This window comes from Gallus gallus, chromosome 20 (genome assembly GCF_016699485.2).
Source record: "Gallus gallus isolate bGalGal1 chromosome 20, bGalGal1.mat.broiler.GRCg7b, whole genome shotgun sequence".
NCBI lineage: Eukaryota > Metazoa > Chordata > Aves > Galliformes > Phasianidae > Gallus > Gallus gallus.
The window spans coordinates 7,001,255-7,019,044 of NC_052551.1; the positions used below are offsets into that span (position 1 = coordinate 7,001,255).

Genomic DNA, 17,790 nt, shown 5'->3' on the forward strand with positions numbered 1-17,790 from the left:
TTCATTTAAAACTTGTATAATTAACCTAGCTTATGAATTCCACATCTTGAATTCCTGTTGCTAAACAGTATGTGTAAGAGTAGATGTTCTTTCAGTGCAACTCTACCTGGCAGGTGAATAAGTAGTTTGTGGGGAAGCAGAAGCTAAAAGCAAGCTTCCAGGAACAAGTGAGCTAGGTGTAGCCCATTGAGTGATTTGCTTTATGGCTGATAATTGTGCAACAGTAAGTTAATCTCTGACTGAAAAACCATCCGCGTAGATGAAGTGAATGAGAAGTCATGCTACTGCTTTATAGTTTTGGACTGCAGAAGCTTCATCGTCCCTATACCCTGCAAAAGTACTTGAGGAGCGCACCGGCAGCCATCTAGTTCTCCAGTGCCAGACACATGACATTAGTACATCATCATACTGACTACATAATGACATGGCTACAGAGAAGTTATACAAGCAGCTCACAGATTTTCTCCTGATGTTCCTTAAAACTTGTGAGAACTAAGAGCTCTCATCACATAGACCGAGTGATGGAAGTTCAAGCTCAACGACAGACCTTGACTTAGGATTTCAACTTCTTTTTAAATGAGTGAAAACAACCAGATTCAGCTGAAGTCAAGCAAATTGCACCAGCAGAAATGACACAATCCGGTGAACTAGACCTCTAGGGGAGTTAAAGAAAGGCAAAACCATCTCCTTGCAATACTTCACATGTGCATAAAGTTAACACATCTACTTAAATGTGTGCCTACTGGATTACAGACTCATAGACAAGATTCTGCAGTGTTTTTGTGAAACTTATACTTTCTAGAAAAGACTACCAACAATATGAGTTTAAGGTGCAGTCATGATAGCACAATACTCAAACAACAAATTACTAAGGAGGCAAGAAAAAAAATGTAAGTTTAGTTTAACACTAGAAGGTTGGAAAACTGAACAGCAATTTCAAGGCCATGAAACAAGGGAAAAGAAGGAAAAAAATATTTTGACCATTCTGGATGATAGGTGGGTGGAACTGAGCTAGGAAAAACACCTGTGACACTATTAAGTCATTAGTCACATAGGAACCATGACCACTGCATTCCAAAGGGATTACAGAAGTGGCTGCTAATGCTTTGGTGTGGCGAAGGTGTCAACTGTCAGGTGCTGGTTTAGGATGTAGGCCACTATGAAAGTTTCAGGTGGCTTGGTGAACACCACAATGGGTACGTCACACAGAGGTAGAGGAGGTGGATGCAGCCGAGACAGAAAAAGTGGTCTGAATTTTAATTGCCCATGTGAGTAGCAAGGAAGAAAGGAACTAGTCATGCTCCAGAGGGAGCAGTATGAAGCGTCTGAAGCAATCACTGTAAGTACTGAACACCTGAACTTAAGAACTGGTTGATGCGGTTCATCACTAGGACTGTGTGTGAAGATCAGGTAACATCAGAGGCTTGTGGCTCTTATGGTTTCCAAGGACTATGAATTAAGGAGAAGAGAAAAAGACTAACTAAAGCAGCTCTGAAAAGCAATCAAATCAATTCAAGGAGACTCCTGGAACAAGTTCTGAGAGCCTGAATATCCCAGGAGCGTCCAAGAAGAGGAAGGACCTCTGAATTATAATGTAAGTGGAAATATACACTGTCATAGCAGATATAGTGCTGCCAAGTATGAAAAGCTCTAGTGTTTTTCTTTCAAGACAGTACAGGCATGAAAGTCATCTAAGTACTCTTCTAGTTTTCATGCTATCAAAGCCAAGTTTCACAAAAAGATGTGAGAAGCATATATATATTATATATATATATAATTTTAGAAAAGGAATAGATCTTAATATCTGCTTATTTTCTATTTTTCTTGTAATCTAAAAAAATAAGATTTTTTTTTCTTATTTATTTAATCTTTACTGAGCACTAAAACATAATCAGTGGAGATGAGGAATTTAAACATGATAATTATTTGTCCCCAGAAAAATGTCACTTTATTACCTGTATGCTTTTTAAGTAAATTTTGAAGTTTGCACTGGTAGAAACTCTTCATGGTTAATAATTTGGGTTCTGGGTTTGTGGGTTTTTTGTTTGTTTGTTTGTTTTTTTTTTGAAAGCAAATTTGTGTTTAAATAGATAATATGGAGCTGGCTAACAAAACAGGTAGACAGATGTTTGTTTTTAGTGGGAATGTATCATTTCACTCAGGGCAGGGGACAAGGTCTCAAAACCAGAAGTCACATTAACCAACCTGGAAGTTAAGTCATCAGGAAATGCCTTTTTTCCTTCATATGGTTTGTATGTCCCACCACACTCCCTATTTCCTCATCCCCGAAGATAACTTATTCATGGCACACCCATTATTCTTTGTAGGAAGTTCTACTCGTCTTGGAATTCAGGAGAATGCATTTCCTCTGAGTAAATAATTTTGGTATCTCCTCCCGTAATTACACCCACATCGTACAGGAACATTGGCATTAGACATACTTATATTATAGCAACTAATTAATTCATTTGACAAGTCTACATGTATTAATAACAACTGCTAAGTACCCATTCCTTTTCTTGAATTTCAGCTGGCGGTACACAAAGATTGCGGGGTTTCTTCGTTTTTGAATAGAGCAAATTGGACTTCCTTGAAGAACAAAGTAGAAGGCGTATGCAATTCACATAAGCTGAGGGAATGGCAGGTGAGTTGTGTGTGTGTCAGTTGCTTCTCTTCAGCAGGCACTTTACTCAAGATTGGTTACTTACAATATATATGCCCTGTAGAAATCTGCACAGATTTTTTTTTTTTTTTAATCTGGAGGAAATTTCACAGTACCATTTGTTCTTGCATCTCATTTTCAGTCTTACTGTCATTATCAGGACTGTCTGAAAATTATTCTCAGCTTAACAGGAGTCATTTTTGTGGGGAAAAAAAAAGGAATTCCCATCACTTCAAAGGCATCACACCTAACTCTATCTAAACCCTTTATTTTTAAATGCTTTTTCAAAAGCATTATACTTTATTTTGTATTAAGAAAATTTGCGCAATCCAACATAAGCAAGCTGCGAGCATGAACTCTATAGATGGGAATTCAAAGAAGTCTTAAAACTCTAGTAATGACAAAATCTCTGCTATATATTGACCAAGATCAACATTTAAAATAATGACTGCTCATCTGGACAATTGGAAAGCAGGTCTATCTTTTATTCAATTGTGAAAGACAAGTTTTCAAGTCAATTTTTAAAGTATTGCTTTGCTGAGGAGATAGCCTCATGCAGTTGACGTCCCGGAAATAAGTGATATTGTTTCTTTCAGTCAATGCTTACTCACATTACTTCTCTGTGATCTCGGACTACGAAGAAAATACTCTTCTCTCTTGAATTTAATTATAGTACTTTTTTTTGACAGATTAAGGTAGATTTTGCTCTTAATCTTTCTTCAAAGTTTGTATGTTGATCGTATTTTAAGATGCAGCTATATTGTTTCAGATCTGATTTAGTACTTTGTTGCTGTGCTATATGGTATGAAACAGAACTGGAAGCTTGTCTGAAGATCTCAACCATAATACGGCATTGTGCCACAGGCCTTAATCCATCCTTTCCCACTTCGAGTGTTGCACTGAAGCATGAGCAAGAGAAGGGAAAACATTCCTGCTAGGAGAATCATATACGTACTTGCTTTTATGCTAGTATAGTGTGTGTATATATATACACACACACACACACACACACACAATCATATATGCTTATGTACATAATGCACATATTCATTAAGCATATATGTTTTGATGGTAGTATAGCTTTTAAGGTGGCAAACACCACTTTATGGATTTTATACAATAGACTATGATAAGAGTATGTGCGAAGGGGGACACTTGTTATCAAAGAACTCCAAGCACATTAAAAGTCATCTGAATTACTGTAGGACATGATGAAGGGAAAACCTGCTAGAACAGTAATCCCAACCGTCCACTTGTAATTTTGGACAGTGCTAAATTTAGCCAGATGACTTCCTGTGTCCAAAGATCCAATATATCATAGAATCGTTTGAATTAAAAGGAATCTTTAAAGGCCAGCTGGTCCAACTCCCTGCAGTGAAGAGAGACACCTACAGTTTCATCAGGAGCTCAAACTCCCCTCCAGCCTGACTCTGAGTGTCTCCAGGGATGGGGCATCCACCACCTCATCTCTGGGAAACCTGTGCCAGTGCCTCACTGCCCTTACTGTTGAAAAAAATATTCCTTATATTCAATCTAAATATCTTCTCTTTTGGTTTGAAACCACTTCCCCTCGTCCTATCACAACAGACCCTTCTAGTGAGTTTGTCCCCTTCTTTCTTACAGTCCCCCCCCTTTAGATACTGCTAATATGTCCACAAGTATTTCTTATTCATTCACTCAAGACAGATCATCTCTCACTATGCATCTTTCCATACTCTAAGCCAGGTGGCACCAAAATGTAAGCAGGAAAAGTAAGACATCCTAACAGACATTTCTGGAAGCTTAAAATATATCTCGAAAACCGTAGAGTGGCTAGTAGCCACTTTATTTGATGCTGACTTTGAAAAGACAGTGATTTGCTTCCATAAATTTTTTCAGTCATATTACAGCACCTTGTACTATATAGGAACTATTTGCGATCTTGGTATATGACTGCCCAGTAATAAAAAACAAGCACATTTTTTCTGTTATTAACCACTAGACATCTTCAATTTAGTTGACCATCTGCTCTTTGTCTGTCCTTCTTCCAATAAAAGATAACTGCTCTTATCAATCTCATCGTTCTACTTGGCAGGAAATGAGTTCTTCTCATGCTGTCAGCTTCTTAATATTTTCTCTTATTTTACAGAGCTGAAACCAACACATATTAGCTGGCAGCCTTCAGTAAACGCAAGCGCACACCATACTGACAGATATGCCAATACTGAGTTGACTGTGAGGCGTGGACAACCCTTCACTATTACTCTATACTTCAACAGACAAAAGTACCCTGGGGAGAGCCTAGCCTTTGTCACTGAAATAGGTAATGCTCCCTTAGATTACTCCACACTCACACAGCTGTAAGCACTATTCCTTCTAGCTTCCCCTCATTATCATAGAATGGCTTAGGCTGGAGGGGACTTTAAAGATCAGTTCCAACCCCCTGCCGTGGGTGTGTGTGTATCCAGTTTTGCCTCAACCCAAGTGCGGAACCTTCCACTTGATCTTGTTAAACCTCATTAGATTCTCACGTGCCCAATTTTTGAATGTGTCCAGGTCCCTCTGGACAGTGTTTCTCCCTTCTATTTTGCCAACTTACTATTATGTTTAGAGATGCAATCTTTCTTTGTGCATTTCTAACACTTCTTCCCCCCACAGTATATTCCTTTGTGTGGAATCTCTGTAACCTAAGTGTGAGGTTAATACTGAAGTAACCCTTTAGAATGTAAACTAATTGCCTCCTCTTTCTGGCAGGACCATCCCCCTCAGAATCTCATCGTACAAGGGCTGTGTTTAACCTCTCTGAGGTGGGAGCAAGTGGCTGGAGTGCTGCCCAGGGACCCAGTGAGTCTGGATATATGACCTTTATAATATCTAGCCCAGCTAATGCCATCATTGGACGATACAATCTCATCCTCCAGGTAAACTCAGGGAACAAGATCTTCTCCAGATTCCTGGGGCAGTTTGTGCTTCTTTTCAATCCTTGGTGCCCAGGTAGGTACTGATGACTTTCCTCTTGAATGTAACTGATCTATTAGCTTGCTCCTTCAAGCAACCTTTCTCTGGTTTGCTATATCTCAGCTATGCATTCACAGATCTAGTTTTAACTACATTAAAAATGCACCACCTTCCCTCATCTTTTTAATGAAATGTGCTCTATGGAATGACATTATAGACTGTTTTCAGGACTGAGCAGATCACATATTCTATAGATGAGAGCTAATAGACTTTCACTTGCACACGTACATTTCAGAAAATAAAGCAAGCATACATTAATGCCCTTTACTTATACCAAACTCAAAGCAATAATGCTCTTGTACATGTTACCTTCAAAGATAGTAGCCCAACTATCCGTATAAAAACTGATAGAGGACTAGTGTGAAGAAGGCTGGTACTTCCCATATCTTCATCGTGGGTTGAAAAGGGCCTTCTCTTGCTGCTACCATTCTTAATTTCTGCAGCACCAGCAAACCACAGATTTTGCAAATACATGACAGAAACCTATTAGACTATATCACTCTAAGGTTAAGAGAGCCTGTAGGACAAGAGAAATTGTTGCCAGATGATAAAGTAAGCTATGTCCTTATAATTTAACTAATGATTTTACAGAAAATCCCTCCGGATTTATCTGACCATGCAGTGACCACTGCTAAAGAAAACCAAGTATCCTTCAAGTAGGATGTGGCTAAATAAGTTGCTGCTCCTGAGAGACAGGAACAGATTCAATTTGAGGATACATTACCACTATAAGAAGTGCCATAGTAAAAGGCAAATACAAAAACTATGTTCCCTGCAAATGACTGTCTGTAGACATTTCCACATAGAGCTTAGTCATTAAGCTGGAAAAGACAGGAATTAATTCATACACTCTAATATCAGTAAATGAATTCTTAAAGCACTCAGGGCTTCAGATGGAAATCATGAGGGATATGGAAGTACTTACAGGTCAAATGATGAGAACCACAGTCAAACGTCCCTGAAAAGACAAATGCAATCTTAAACTGTGTAAGAAGAAACACCTTCTCAGATGTATAAATATTAATATCACTGCACAAGAAGCTAATGTGATCTCACTTGGGCTATTCTTTCAGTTAATCATTCCTGAATAGGAATTATGGAGTATAACATGTTCAGAGCAGTGTTACTACCATGACTGAAAACACATAAAGCCTCTTGGATAGGAAAAGAACTACTTAAAAATTTTAAGTTTACCCAACAGGTAGCAATTAATTTCACAGACTGCATTTCTAAGATAGACACAGAATGTGGAAACAGGAAATTCCATCTTCCAAGAATGGTAGAATTGATAATAAACTTATTAATTCACTAGAGTATGAAATGATGTTTAAATGTCTTTATGAAACTTTATTAAAGGGAAATCTCTCCAAGATACTTGCAACCTCAGCCATTCTGGGATTCTGACACAATCTTTTTACTTGCAGGAAGGAAAGGAAGGGAAGTTCCCTTAGGAAGGTAAAAAAAAAAAAAAGTTGACTCAATAGAACAGAAAATTTTTATAAATATTTTCTTAAATCCTGAAGTTTCTGAAAATAATTTTCTATATTATGATATTAAACACAGAGCCAAGCAGATAATACTACATAAAGAGAGAACAAATCGACTGAAAAATCTGTGGGAAGCCAATGCTCCTGCAGAAGCTACACACTGTGCCATAGAGTAGGGCAACCAATGTGTAGCAATGCAATCAAAGAGAACAGTTCAACAGGCTCTCTTAATAACATTCTGATAGTTGTTTGGATCAGGCAAGTAGAGATCTTTGAGACCGTTAAAACAAGATGAACGTGACTGGAAAAGAAAATATTATCTGCATGATTATTTTCAAATGTCTTTTCTATTTCTAACTCCTCCAACAAAGCAGAAAACACCAGTGAGCTAGCTGGGATTTTTTCCATCTTCCTCACAAAATTAAAACATAAAGACAGGCAACATTTGTATAATACAGACACTAAAACTGAGGAAAACAGTCATAGTAATAACATCATTTTTTTTTCCCCTTCCATCAGGATGAATACAATAACAAGGAATTTTCACTGTACTACACACGTCCAGGGAGTTATAACACTGAGATGTGATTTTCCAAATAGTAAAGCTAATTCCACAGTTTAGGTCAAGATATAAACGTTTTTCAAAGGTTGCAGGTCTTCCCCATTTTAAACATAAAAACATGTTCAACTTGGTTTTCAGGTGATGATGTGTACATAGCTAATGAAAACGAGAGACAGGAGTACGTTCTAAATGAAAATGGAATTATCTTTGTGGGCAATGCAAAGTACATTGAAGCAAGAGGATGGTACTATGGACAGGTAAGCTGTAGAAAGCTCTTTTGTCTCCAATATCATTTTAACTTACCATTGTTTGCTTCTTTGATAAGTAATACATACTTATATGAAAACTGGACAAACCTAGCTGGCTCTGCTTGTGGTGTGCTCACTATGCGCCTAGCATGACTTTGGTTTGAGAGCTTAGCGCATCATTGCAGCTAGGATTGACTTCTACAAGTACTGTGAGCTCCAAATACAATTATAGAGATTATCTGTGAGCAGAGCATTCACAGTACAAACGAAAATATTCTCTTGGGGCTCCAAGACACCCACTGTTTTTAATGAAGTTACAACCAGCTAGAAGTGACACTGACATAATTCCAGGGAATCCAGTAACTGCAGACAGAATAAGCTTGCCAGTTTTAGTTTTACACAAGTCATTTCTTCTGATGGACAAAGGCACTATGCCAAACATATAGTTTGTTTAGATATCCTTGGCTTTAGCCAATACTGTAGTGTGAATTGCACACTACTGACTTTATGCCTCACTGTCCCTATAATGTTTGGTCTGGAATACCTCTGAAAGGAGGAACTGTAGTGGAATCTGCTCTAATCTTGTTAGTGTAACTATTTTCTTAAAAATTTCTCCTATCTTATCACAGTTTCAAGATCACCTCCTAAACATCTGTCTCACCATGCTTGATCTGAGTCTATACTATCGTCAGGATCCAGCTGTTGATGTATCTCGAAGAGGAGATCCTAAATATGTGGGCCGAGTCATCAGTTCTATGGTAAGAAATAGACTTATTCTACATAATAGAATGCTTTAGTTACCCTATATATGGTATATTACACACAACTACTTTTGCCTATTCTGTCCACTGGCCTATTTTTAGATCAATGGAAATGACAATGATAATGGAGTTCTCCTGGGAAAGTGGCAAGGAAGTTTCCATTCACATGAGAATCCATCCAGATGGGATGGCAGCGTAGTAATCCTACAGAAATGGCGTCAGGACAACTACAAGCCTGTTCAATACGGCCAGTGCTGGGTGTTCGCAGGTGTGATGTGTACAGGTAAGCATTGAGGGTAAGGGGCTGTGGTGAAACAGAGGCACTTCGTGGCCTCGGGTTTTATAGAATTAACTGCTTTGTAGTTTTGATAAGAGGAACAGTGCTTTGAAGGCATCCTGAAGAATCGAATATTTTGAAAATTTATCTCAGACACATATTCTATTATAATAGTTTTTTTTTTTTTTTTTAATGTATTTCAGTTCTGAGATGCTTGGGGATTCCAACTCGTTTGGTTTCCAATTTTAACTCTGCCCATGATGTGGATAGAAACCTGAGCATCGATAAGTACTACGACAGCTCTGGAAAAAGTCTTAATATCAGCAAGGATTCAACATGGTAATTATAAGTTTTTGTATCTCACAACCGGTTAGAATGTCACATAAAACCATGTTCCATTGTTTTGGGGAAACATTTATTTTAAACTACAAAAAAAAAAAAAAAAAACCAACATTTTTTTCAGTCCCATACTTCAAACTAACTGAAACTTTCATAAAAATGTAAAATGCTTCCATTGACAGTGTACCAGATTCAAAGTCTCTTACTTATTAACTCTTAACCAGCCTGTTTGTGATAATGCAACTCTGTACCTTCCACATTCTTAGCTAGTTTACTGCTACAATAACTTTCTTTCGTCAGACATTCAAAGCCTCTGTTTCTCAGCTTTGAATGTCATCCTCCTTAGGGAGGTAAAAGCCTCCCCAGTAAGATTTCCAGCACTCCTTTATATAGCCTTTCACTTTATGGGAGTAGAAGAAGAGAGAACAATTCCAATACAATTTGCAGGTGGAAGAAAATAAGGTTATCAGGAGTAGTAAACACAGATTCAGCAAGGGAGAATCGCGCTTGATCATCTGGTAGCATTCTATGATATTGCAACTGCCCGGATAAATGAGCAGAGAGCAGTAGATGTTGCCTATCTTGACTTCAGCAAGGCTTTTGACATTGTCTCCCAGAACATCCTTTTAGGTTAGCTTAGGAAGCATTAAATAGATGAGTGGATAGTGAGGTGGATTGAGAACTGGCTGATTGGCAGAGCTTGGAGGGTTGTGATTGATGGTGCTGAGTCTACTTGAAGGCCTGTAGCTAGCAGTATTCCCCATGGTTTGGTACTGGGTCTAGTCTTGTTCAACATATTCATTCGTGACCAGGATGAAGGGACAGAATGTTCACTCAGCAAGTTTGCTGATGACACAAAGCTGGGAAGAGTGAAACACAGCAGAAGTTTGTGTGGCCATTCAGCATGACCAGGACAGGCTAGAGAATTTGATAGAGAGGAACCTTAGAAGGTTCAACACGGGAAAGTGTAGGACTCTACATCTGGGGAGGAATAACTGCATGCATCAGTACAGGCTGGGGGCTGACCAGCTGGAAGAGAGTTCTGCAGAGAAGGACCTAGGTATCCTGGTGGACACAAGCTTGACCATAAGCCAGCAGCGTGCCTTTGTGGCCAAGAAGGCCAATGCTATCCCTCTGGATATCATTAAAAAAAGAGAGTGGCCAGCAGGTGAAGGGAAGTTCTCCTCTTCAATGTTATTTCTAGTTCAGAAAGTCCCTAATTTTCTGACTGCCAAAAACCAGGCAGGTACATCAGGTGATCACTCTAATCACATGCTGTTCCTAGCTTTTTTCCTAATCATTTCCTGCTGCACACAACTATAGATGAACTATTAAACTTTATGAATAATTTGAGTATAGCTGTTCCAAGTTTCTTTTTAACTTGTAGCTCTCACATCTGAAGGTTACTAAGCCCAGTCCCCAAACACTGCCCATATCCAAGGTAATCTTTCCTATTACCCCCAAAGCAAGCTGTTTAGTTCCATATACTTGTTGCTGTTGTTCTCTTTTTATTACAGAGGTCTACATCTAAACAGCAGACAGTAAATCTGTGAGTTGTAAATAGACAACTTATGTCATGTCTTAAATAATCTTTAAAAAAAAAACAGAACAGTTCCCTACACCTTTCCATCTGGGAGACTATGTGCCTCTATACTACTATGCTTTCTAGACATTGTACTCTGTCTCTAGGGATTATCACGTCTGGAATGAAAGCTGGTTCATTCGCCCAGATCTGGGACCACGATACAATGGATGGCAGGTTTTAGATGCGACTCCACAGGAACAAAGCAGAGGTAACAGTTTAATGACTTAATGTTCCTTCTCCAAACTGAGCATGATTAATCAAGTTTGACACTTTTTTTTCCACACCTTAGGATTATTCCAGTGTGGCCCTGCATCTGTCGTAGCCATCAAAGAAGGTGATGTAGACCTGGATTACGACACCTTATTTGTGTATACAGAAGTGAATGCTGATTGCAACAGATGGATTGTATACAATGATGGAACTAAGAAAAGAGTTTACTGTGATACTGAAATAATTGGCAGGTTTATCAGCACCAAAGCTGTTGGCAGCAATTCCCGTGTGGATATCACCTGTAACTACAAATATCCAGAAGGTACAGTTTGTTATCCTAATTTATCCCTTTCTGAACTCCTGGTGGTAGGATTGGTAGCCTGTTTAGCTTGGGTATTTCTCAGATTCCTTCAGAAAATATTTCTGTTGTCAGACTACTTTCCTAATACAGCAAATATTATATTTTTGTTTTTGTGTACTTGCCAGCATCCTTACTATGACAGACACTAAATATACTTCAGTCTCTCACATAAAATTACAAAATGAAATATATACAAAAAAAAAAAAAACAGAGCTCTGTGTTTTACTAGCAGAGGCAGACAAATCCAAATTTTCATAAGAAACATTAGAGAGTCCATTGACTAGTACTGGAAGTTAGATTAGTAAATAGTAGCGTTCTCATTTACCTGGCAGAGGGGTGAGGACAATCTCTAATAAAATACATTAAACCAGTCTTCTAATGCTAGACATCTGCTCCCCATATGACCACACACTCAGTTTCTCTCAAAGAAACTCTTCTCTACTGTGTCCATTCCAACTCTTCATCTTTTCATTTTGAAGACGCCATTTTACCCTGCTCCCATGAGTGGTGACTCAGCCTTCCTGTCTGACTGACTTATTCACAAAACTATGCCCTCTTGTGCTTCTACTTTGACATCCAGCCATCAGCTAACCAGCTGTTGTTAAGTGTTTGCACTCTCTGTAGACTCAGTCTTCACAGTATTGGATTCTGAAAACAAAACAGTTGGGAAACAGGAAAGGTACTAAGTGTCATTCACCTGTACTTTAGAAAACAAAAGAACAACTGTTAAAAACCGCTTAACCATATGTTTTCAGGCATATTTTTAGATGCCTAATTTCTGAGGGGAGATATGTCTTTTAATAAGAGCTAAGGCCTGCCGTTCAGAATCAGTGGCTGTATTTCAATATTTCAATACTTCCCTCTGCAAGGTTTTAGTACAAACACATTTAATGCAGAGGCTGGTTATCATCAGATCAGCAGTGACACCTAAATCACTACTGCACGTTCTGATCAAATAAAAAGAAATTTGCATACAAAAAACCCACAACAAATGCATGATACTCCATTTCAGTGACTTATTCACCTTATTACAATATGGTTATTACTTTCATGCAGAAAAAGGCTATTAAAAATTTGAGGAACTTTCAGGTATTTCATAATTCTAGGCAATACAGAGCTGAGACCCTTTGTCATTCTGATAGCTTGTATATAGAGGAGGTCCAATGGCAAAAAAAATATATATATATATTCATTATATATTCATATTCATTATATATTCATATATATATATGAATTTTACTTGGTTCTCTTGTTTAACCAGGCTCTCCTGAGGAAAGAAGAGTTTACAAGAAGGCCTTAGCCAAGATATTTGGATCACACATCACAGAAGGACACACCACTTCCTCACATGAAAGATCTTCAGAGGCAATGAGAAACCCTGGGATCTCTGGGAAGTTCAAGCTGGCTGAACCTCCAGTGTTTGGCAAAGACATTAACCTCATCTTAATTCTCAATAACCTATCCACTGACCACAAGACTGTGAAAGTGGACATCAGTGCATCAAGTGTCCTGTACACCAGGAGGGCAGTAGCAGAGATCCTGAAAGCAAACACCTCTGTGGATCTTGGTTCTAAGCAAGGTAACTTCTAATAACCCCAAGGAGCATTTCTACAGTTCTTTTTAGCCATTAAAATGACCTGAAGGCAAACAGAAGGAAGAAACATGGATATAATGTCTATATCAGCCTTACAGTACATTGACTTATTCCATCTCCCAGTAGCACTGTTTATGACAAGATTTTACAAGATATTTTTCCCTTTAAAAACTTTCACTAGTTCAACCAGGAAGTCAAGGTTTCATGAGTTGTTATATAGAAGGTTACGTCTATATTAGAGCACTAGAAACAACACTATGTCCCTGTTTATTGCAGGAGAGTTGGACTAGATGACCTTTTAGGGTCCCTCCCAACTCAAACAGTTCTATAATATATTTGCCCATTATCATTACGATATGTATAGGAACACATCTTACTCTATAAAGAAATTAAGGAGACTGTTGTATAAAGATCTTCTTCATCTCTAGGAGCTGCAGAGATAAACACTCCCCCTCCTCTCACACACCCCCCATACATAGCAGAAAAGTAGTAGAACTAAGACAATATGTAGCTGACTAGAATGCTTGAAAAAGATCTCTGGAACTTGACCCAGGCTCTCTTCTTGACTGAAGTAAACAAATAGGATATATGGAGAGAACAAATAGTTATATGCCTAACTAGTAAAAACTCACAGGGACAGAAATCCAGTGAAATGCAGATAAGAAGATTCTGCTTCAGGCCAAAATCCTCCATTCCGAACTGTAAGGGTGAAATGAGCTCTTTAAAGCAGAAAAGAAAGACTCTGCAGTAGAAGGAAGTGCAAAACTGGCTGCACAAAGAAGAACTATACAGACCCCTGCTGTCTTATCTTCTGATCTCTTTTGTAATTTCAAACACTCACTTTTCTTTAGTATTCTTTAAGAATGTAATAGTTCCTATATGTTTGAATTGCAGGGAAACATATCCGGTTAAAGATCCCTTATGCTTATTATGGGAAATACTTGACTACTGACAAAAGGATCCAAGTTACTGCTTTGTGTGAAGTCATGCACATGCATGGCGTTAAGCTGCTGGTGGAGAAGACAATCATTTTAGAGGACACAAACATTATCATTAAGGTAAACAATTCCCTTACTGATATCCTAAATAGACAGAAAGAGCTAAAGATCCTTTGTGAAGCTCAGTACTTAAGATGAGAATTTGAGGATAAATCCATGAAATTAGACTGCAGTTCCAGGTGTTGCTCTAAAATTTTGCCTGCTTAATCTGAGAAAGTATGTTTTCTCAAAATGGCAGTGTATGAGAACGACGGCGGTGAATCTGCTTTGTTACCATTCTTCTCTCCCAGTCACATTCCACTGCTTTGATTTTACAGAGATTGTTTTTGTTCCATATTTATTGCAGCTATTGGAAAGTGTTTGGCTTGCCTTCAAACAATTTTGCCTTCCCCCAGAGTACAGAGTTAAACTCTGAATTCTAATCTACATAAGGGCCAGCGTATATAGTTTTAACAATTTAATCCTAATTAATTATGTGCCCTGAAAAAAGCACCAACCCAAATATCAGATAGATTTAATGATATTTCTATGTAGTCAGTGCTCTATTTCACTGAAGTGGTATTAAAAAAAAAAAAAAAAACATTGTATGCAGCTCAGTAGGAATAATTTCTTGTCAGAAAGAACAACGATGCAGCGGTACAAGCTGCCCAGGGAGGTGATGAAGTCACTGTCCCTGGTGGTGTTTAAGGAGAGGGTAGATGTGGTACTTAGGGGCATGGTTTAGTGGGCAATATTGGTGGTGGATGGATGGCTGGACTAGATGACCTTGGAGGTCTTTTCCAACCTTAATGATTCTGTAGCCTTATTTAGCTAATCCAAATCCAGCTTCAAGTATTAGGAAAGTACACCAACTGTGTGTTAGATTCCAGTACTCCTACCAATATCTTGTTCATCTTCAAGTACAAGAGATGCTCTCCTTACAGTTCAACTGAGACTCCAGAAAAGTATAAGTGAATGATGGGAAAAGTGTCTTTCTCATTTAGATTCCTCGTCGGGTTGTAGTGAACAAAGCTGCAACTCTAGAGATCTCCTACGCCAATCCGCTCCCTGAACCTGTGGACCGCTGTGTACTCCTGGTGACTTTGATGAATCAACAGGTCAAGATACAGTAAGTGAAAACTGTTGTGTTTACTTAGTGCATGATCAATTGCATGGTTAGTTTCTCAGTAAAAAAAAAAAGCAAAAAAAAAACCCATGTAAATTCGTTACTGTGTAATAAACTATTTATTAACACAAAAATGCTACCAAATAAATACATACTGAGAATGAATGATTTCTCAATCATGTATTATCTTTCTACCTAAGAACTTCTTGAAGAACTAAAAACTGCTAACAGCCTTCTTGGGAAAGCATGTGCACACATTCCTTTGTCTCTCTGATATTTCTTTCACTGTTTGGCTTTTTACCTACAATACCCCCGTAGTACTAAAGTAAGTCTGATCTAGAGTAAATAAATAGGGCAGTGTCTTAGCTTCCTTTGTTGCAGCCAAAAAGAAGTTGCTCTGCTCTCCTTTCAAGTAGGAGAAAACGATGTCTTTTCAAAACTAAGAGCAAAGTGTTCTATTTTTTTTTTTTTTTTTTACCCCAACCCTTGGACATTTTTTTAAAATGAATTCACTCAGTGTTGAGTATTAATTATCTAAAGCTTGTTTTATTATAATACATATTATAAGACAGCCTGACTTGCTGTGGCTCTGGAAATATTTGGACATGATAACTCATAAAATATGGAACATAATTTCAGGTCATCAGGAAACAATATATGTAACCATATCCATTTTGCCAGTGATACGAGTCAGGCATCATCAGCAGACCTTTAACATCAGTCTTCCTATCCCAACTTTCTGTGCTGACTATCCAAACTTGTATCTAGTTCTAACACGTAAGCATGAAGTAGAGATTCAAACCTTCATCATTCTGTTCTAGACTGAACAATTGCAGTACTGTCCTCTCACTCTGCGCAAAGCCTCAATAACTCAATGAACACAGCGCTGGGTCTTCAGTAACCCACTGGTGTCCCCGCTATCATGCAGCTCTTCTTCTTGGGAATCTCAAGAAAAGACAACATACGTCTGAATGAAATTATGTTTTGTTTTGTTTTCAGTCTAGCACGACTGGCACCAAGGGAGAGATCAAGAATTTATTTTGAATTCACACCCCGCAGGACTGGGCCCTTACAGCTGCAAGTAGACTTCTCTTGTGACAAATTTTCACATGTTAAGGGTTTTGTAACCATTGCAGTACAACCTGCATAACACAATGGAGTCAATCTCCTATTTCAGCATTATCACAACAGGACTTTCTTCTCCAAATAGGGAGCAGTGATCATCTCTCATATTACAATAGAATTAAGTTCTCTGCTTTTACAGCACTTCATTATTTAGTCTCTAACTGTACTTCCTTTTTCTTTTTGTCATGACATCTAGAGAAATAAACCTCTTTTCCTTGTATAGATAGTTTCACTGTTATACTAAGTTTACTGATTGCATTAAGCTTCAGATTTTGACTTTTCCATCAACTAATTAATGCAATCTCTTCATAATCTCATTCTAGTTACCAGCAATAAATAAAAGCTATTAAAATAACGGTATTCTTTTGTAATGGAACATACATTACATGAAAATATTATAAGAAATCACAAGACTGAGGAAAGCTCCTTTTCCTGTATTTGACAAGTTTCTTACATTAGAGTGGAACACTTCCTCCATTGTTCAGTATTTAGTGACCCCTTTGACTTTGTGAATGGGGGAAAAAAGCCAACAAGGACTATGAAAACAGTCTTCCCATGGTCTGTGGGCACAGGCCTGCAACAGAGCAGACAATTCACATACATATTCAACTCAGTAATGTGACCAACTCCCAAGCAGCATGAACCACAGGAAGAGCCTTGCATTAATATAGATGCTCAGCAACACAAGGTAACTAACATTTTTTTTTCCACCACTGTATGGTCACTAGAAACAAAGAATATATTTATCATCAAACCTTCCAAACACAACTTGTCCACAGGCAGAACCTGCTCCACACTTCCGTCAGTGTTTGCATACAGATGCCTCTTTTGAGAGTTCCTGATCCTATCAACGCCAGGTATCACGTCTCACCCAAACCACATTTTCAAATAGAATCATAGAGTGTCTTAGATTGGAGGGGACCTTAAAGATCACCCAGTTCTAACCCTCCGCCATGGGCAAGGTTGCCACCCACCAGCTCAGGCTGCCCTTGGTCCCATCTAACCCGGCCTTGAACACCTCCAGGGATGGGCACCCACCACCTCTCTGGGCAATCTGTTCTTGTGCCTTGCCACCCTCTGAGCAAAAACTTTCTTCCTAACATTCAGTCTAAGTGTCCCCTCTTTTAGATTAAAGCCCTTGACCCTTGTCTTATCACCATGTGAAAAATCAGTCTTCCTCTTGCCTGTAAGCTCCCTTCATGTACCGGAGGGCCACAATGAGGTCACCCCACAGCCTTCTCTTCTCCAAGCTGAACAAGTCCAACTACCTCAGCCTGTCTTCACAGGAGAGGTGCTCCAGACCTCTGAGCATCTTTGTGACCCTCCTCTGGACCCACTCCAACAGCTCCACATCCTGCCTGCACTGGGGGCCCGTGTCTGGATTGCAGTACTGCAGATGGTGCCTCACAAGGGCAGAATAGATGAGGACAATCCCCTCCCTGCTCACTGTCAGCTCTCTGTTGATGCAGCCCAGGATAC

General features: G+C 38.7%; 1 protein-coding gene across 1 annotated transcript; it reads left to right on the forward strand.

Annotated features, from left to right (window-relative positions):
- Positions 1-1,042: 1,042 nt before the first annotated feature.
- On the forward strand, positions 1,043-16,666 carry LOC771136 (transglutaminase 6). Its single transcript, XM_015296686.4, has 14 exons — positions 1,043-1,594; positions 2,531-2,644; positions 4,791-4,964; positions 5,396-5,635; positions 7,847-7,965; positions 8,586-8,714; positions 8,820-9,000; positions 9,198-9,333; positions 11,023-11,126; positions 11,208-11,450; positions 12,751-13,068; positions 13,978-14,141; positions 15,065-15,189; positions 16,186-16,666. The coding sequence occupies exons 2-14, from the start codon at positions 2,638-2,640 to the stop codon at positions 16,334-16,336; spliced, it is 2,091 nt and encodes a 696-aa protein (XP_015152172.1). The 5' UTR covers positions 1,043-1,594; positions 2,531-2,637; the 3' UTR covers positions 16,337-16,666.
- Positions 16,667-17,790: the final 1,124 nt, after the last annotated feature.

Excerpts from the sequence above, each read along its gene's own strand:
- LOC771136 (XM_015296686.4), top strand. Across the intron at positions 9,334-11,022 it reads ATCAGCAAGGATTCAACATG|GGATTATCACGTCTGGAATG; the intron begins GTAATTATAAGT and ends CTCTGTCTCTAG. Across the intron at positions 15,190-16,185 it reads AATCAACAGGTCAAGATACA|TCTAGCACGACTGGCACCAA; the intron begins GTAAGTGAAAAC and ends TTTTGTTTTCAG.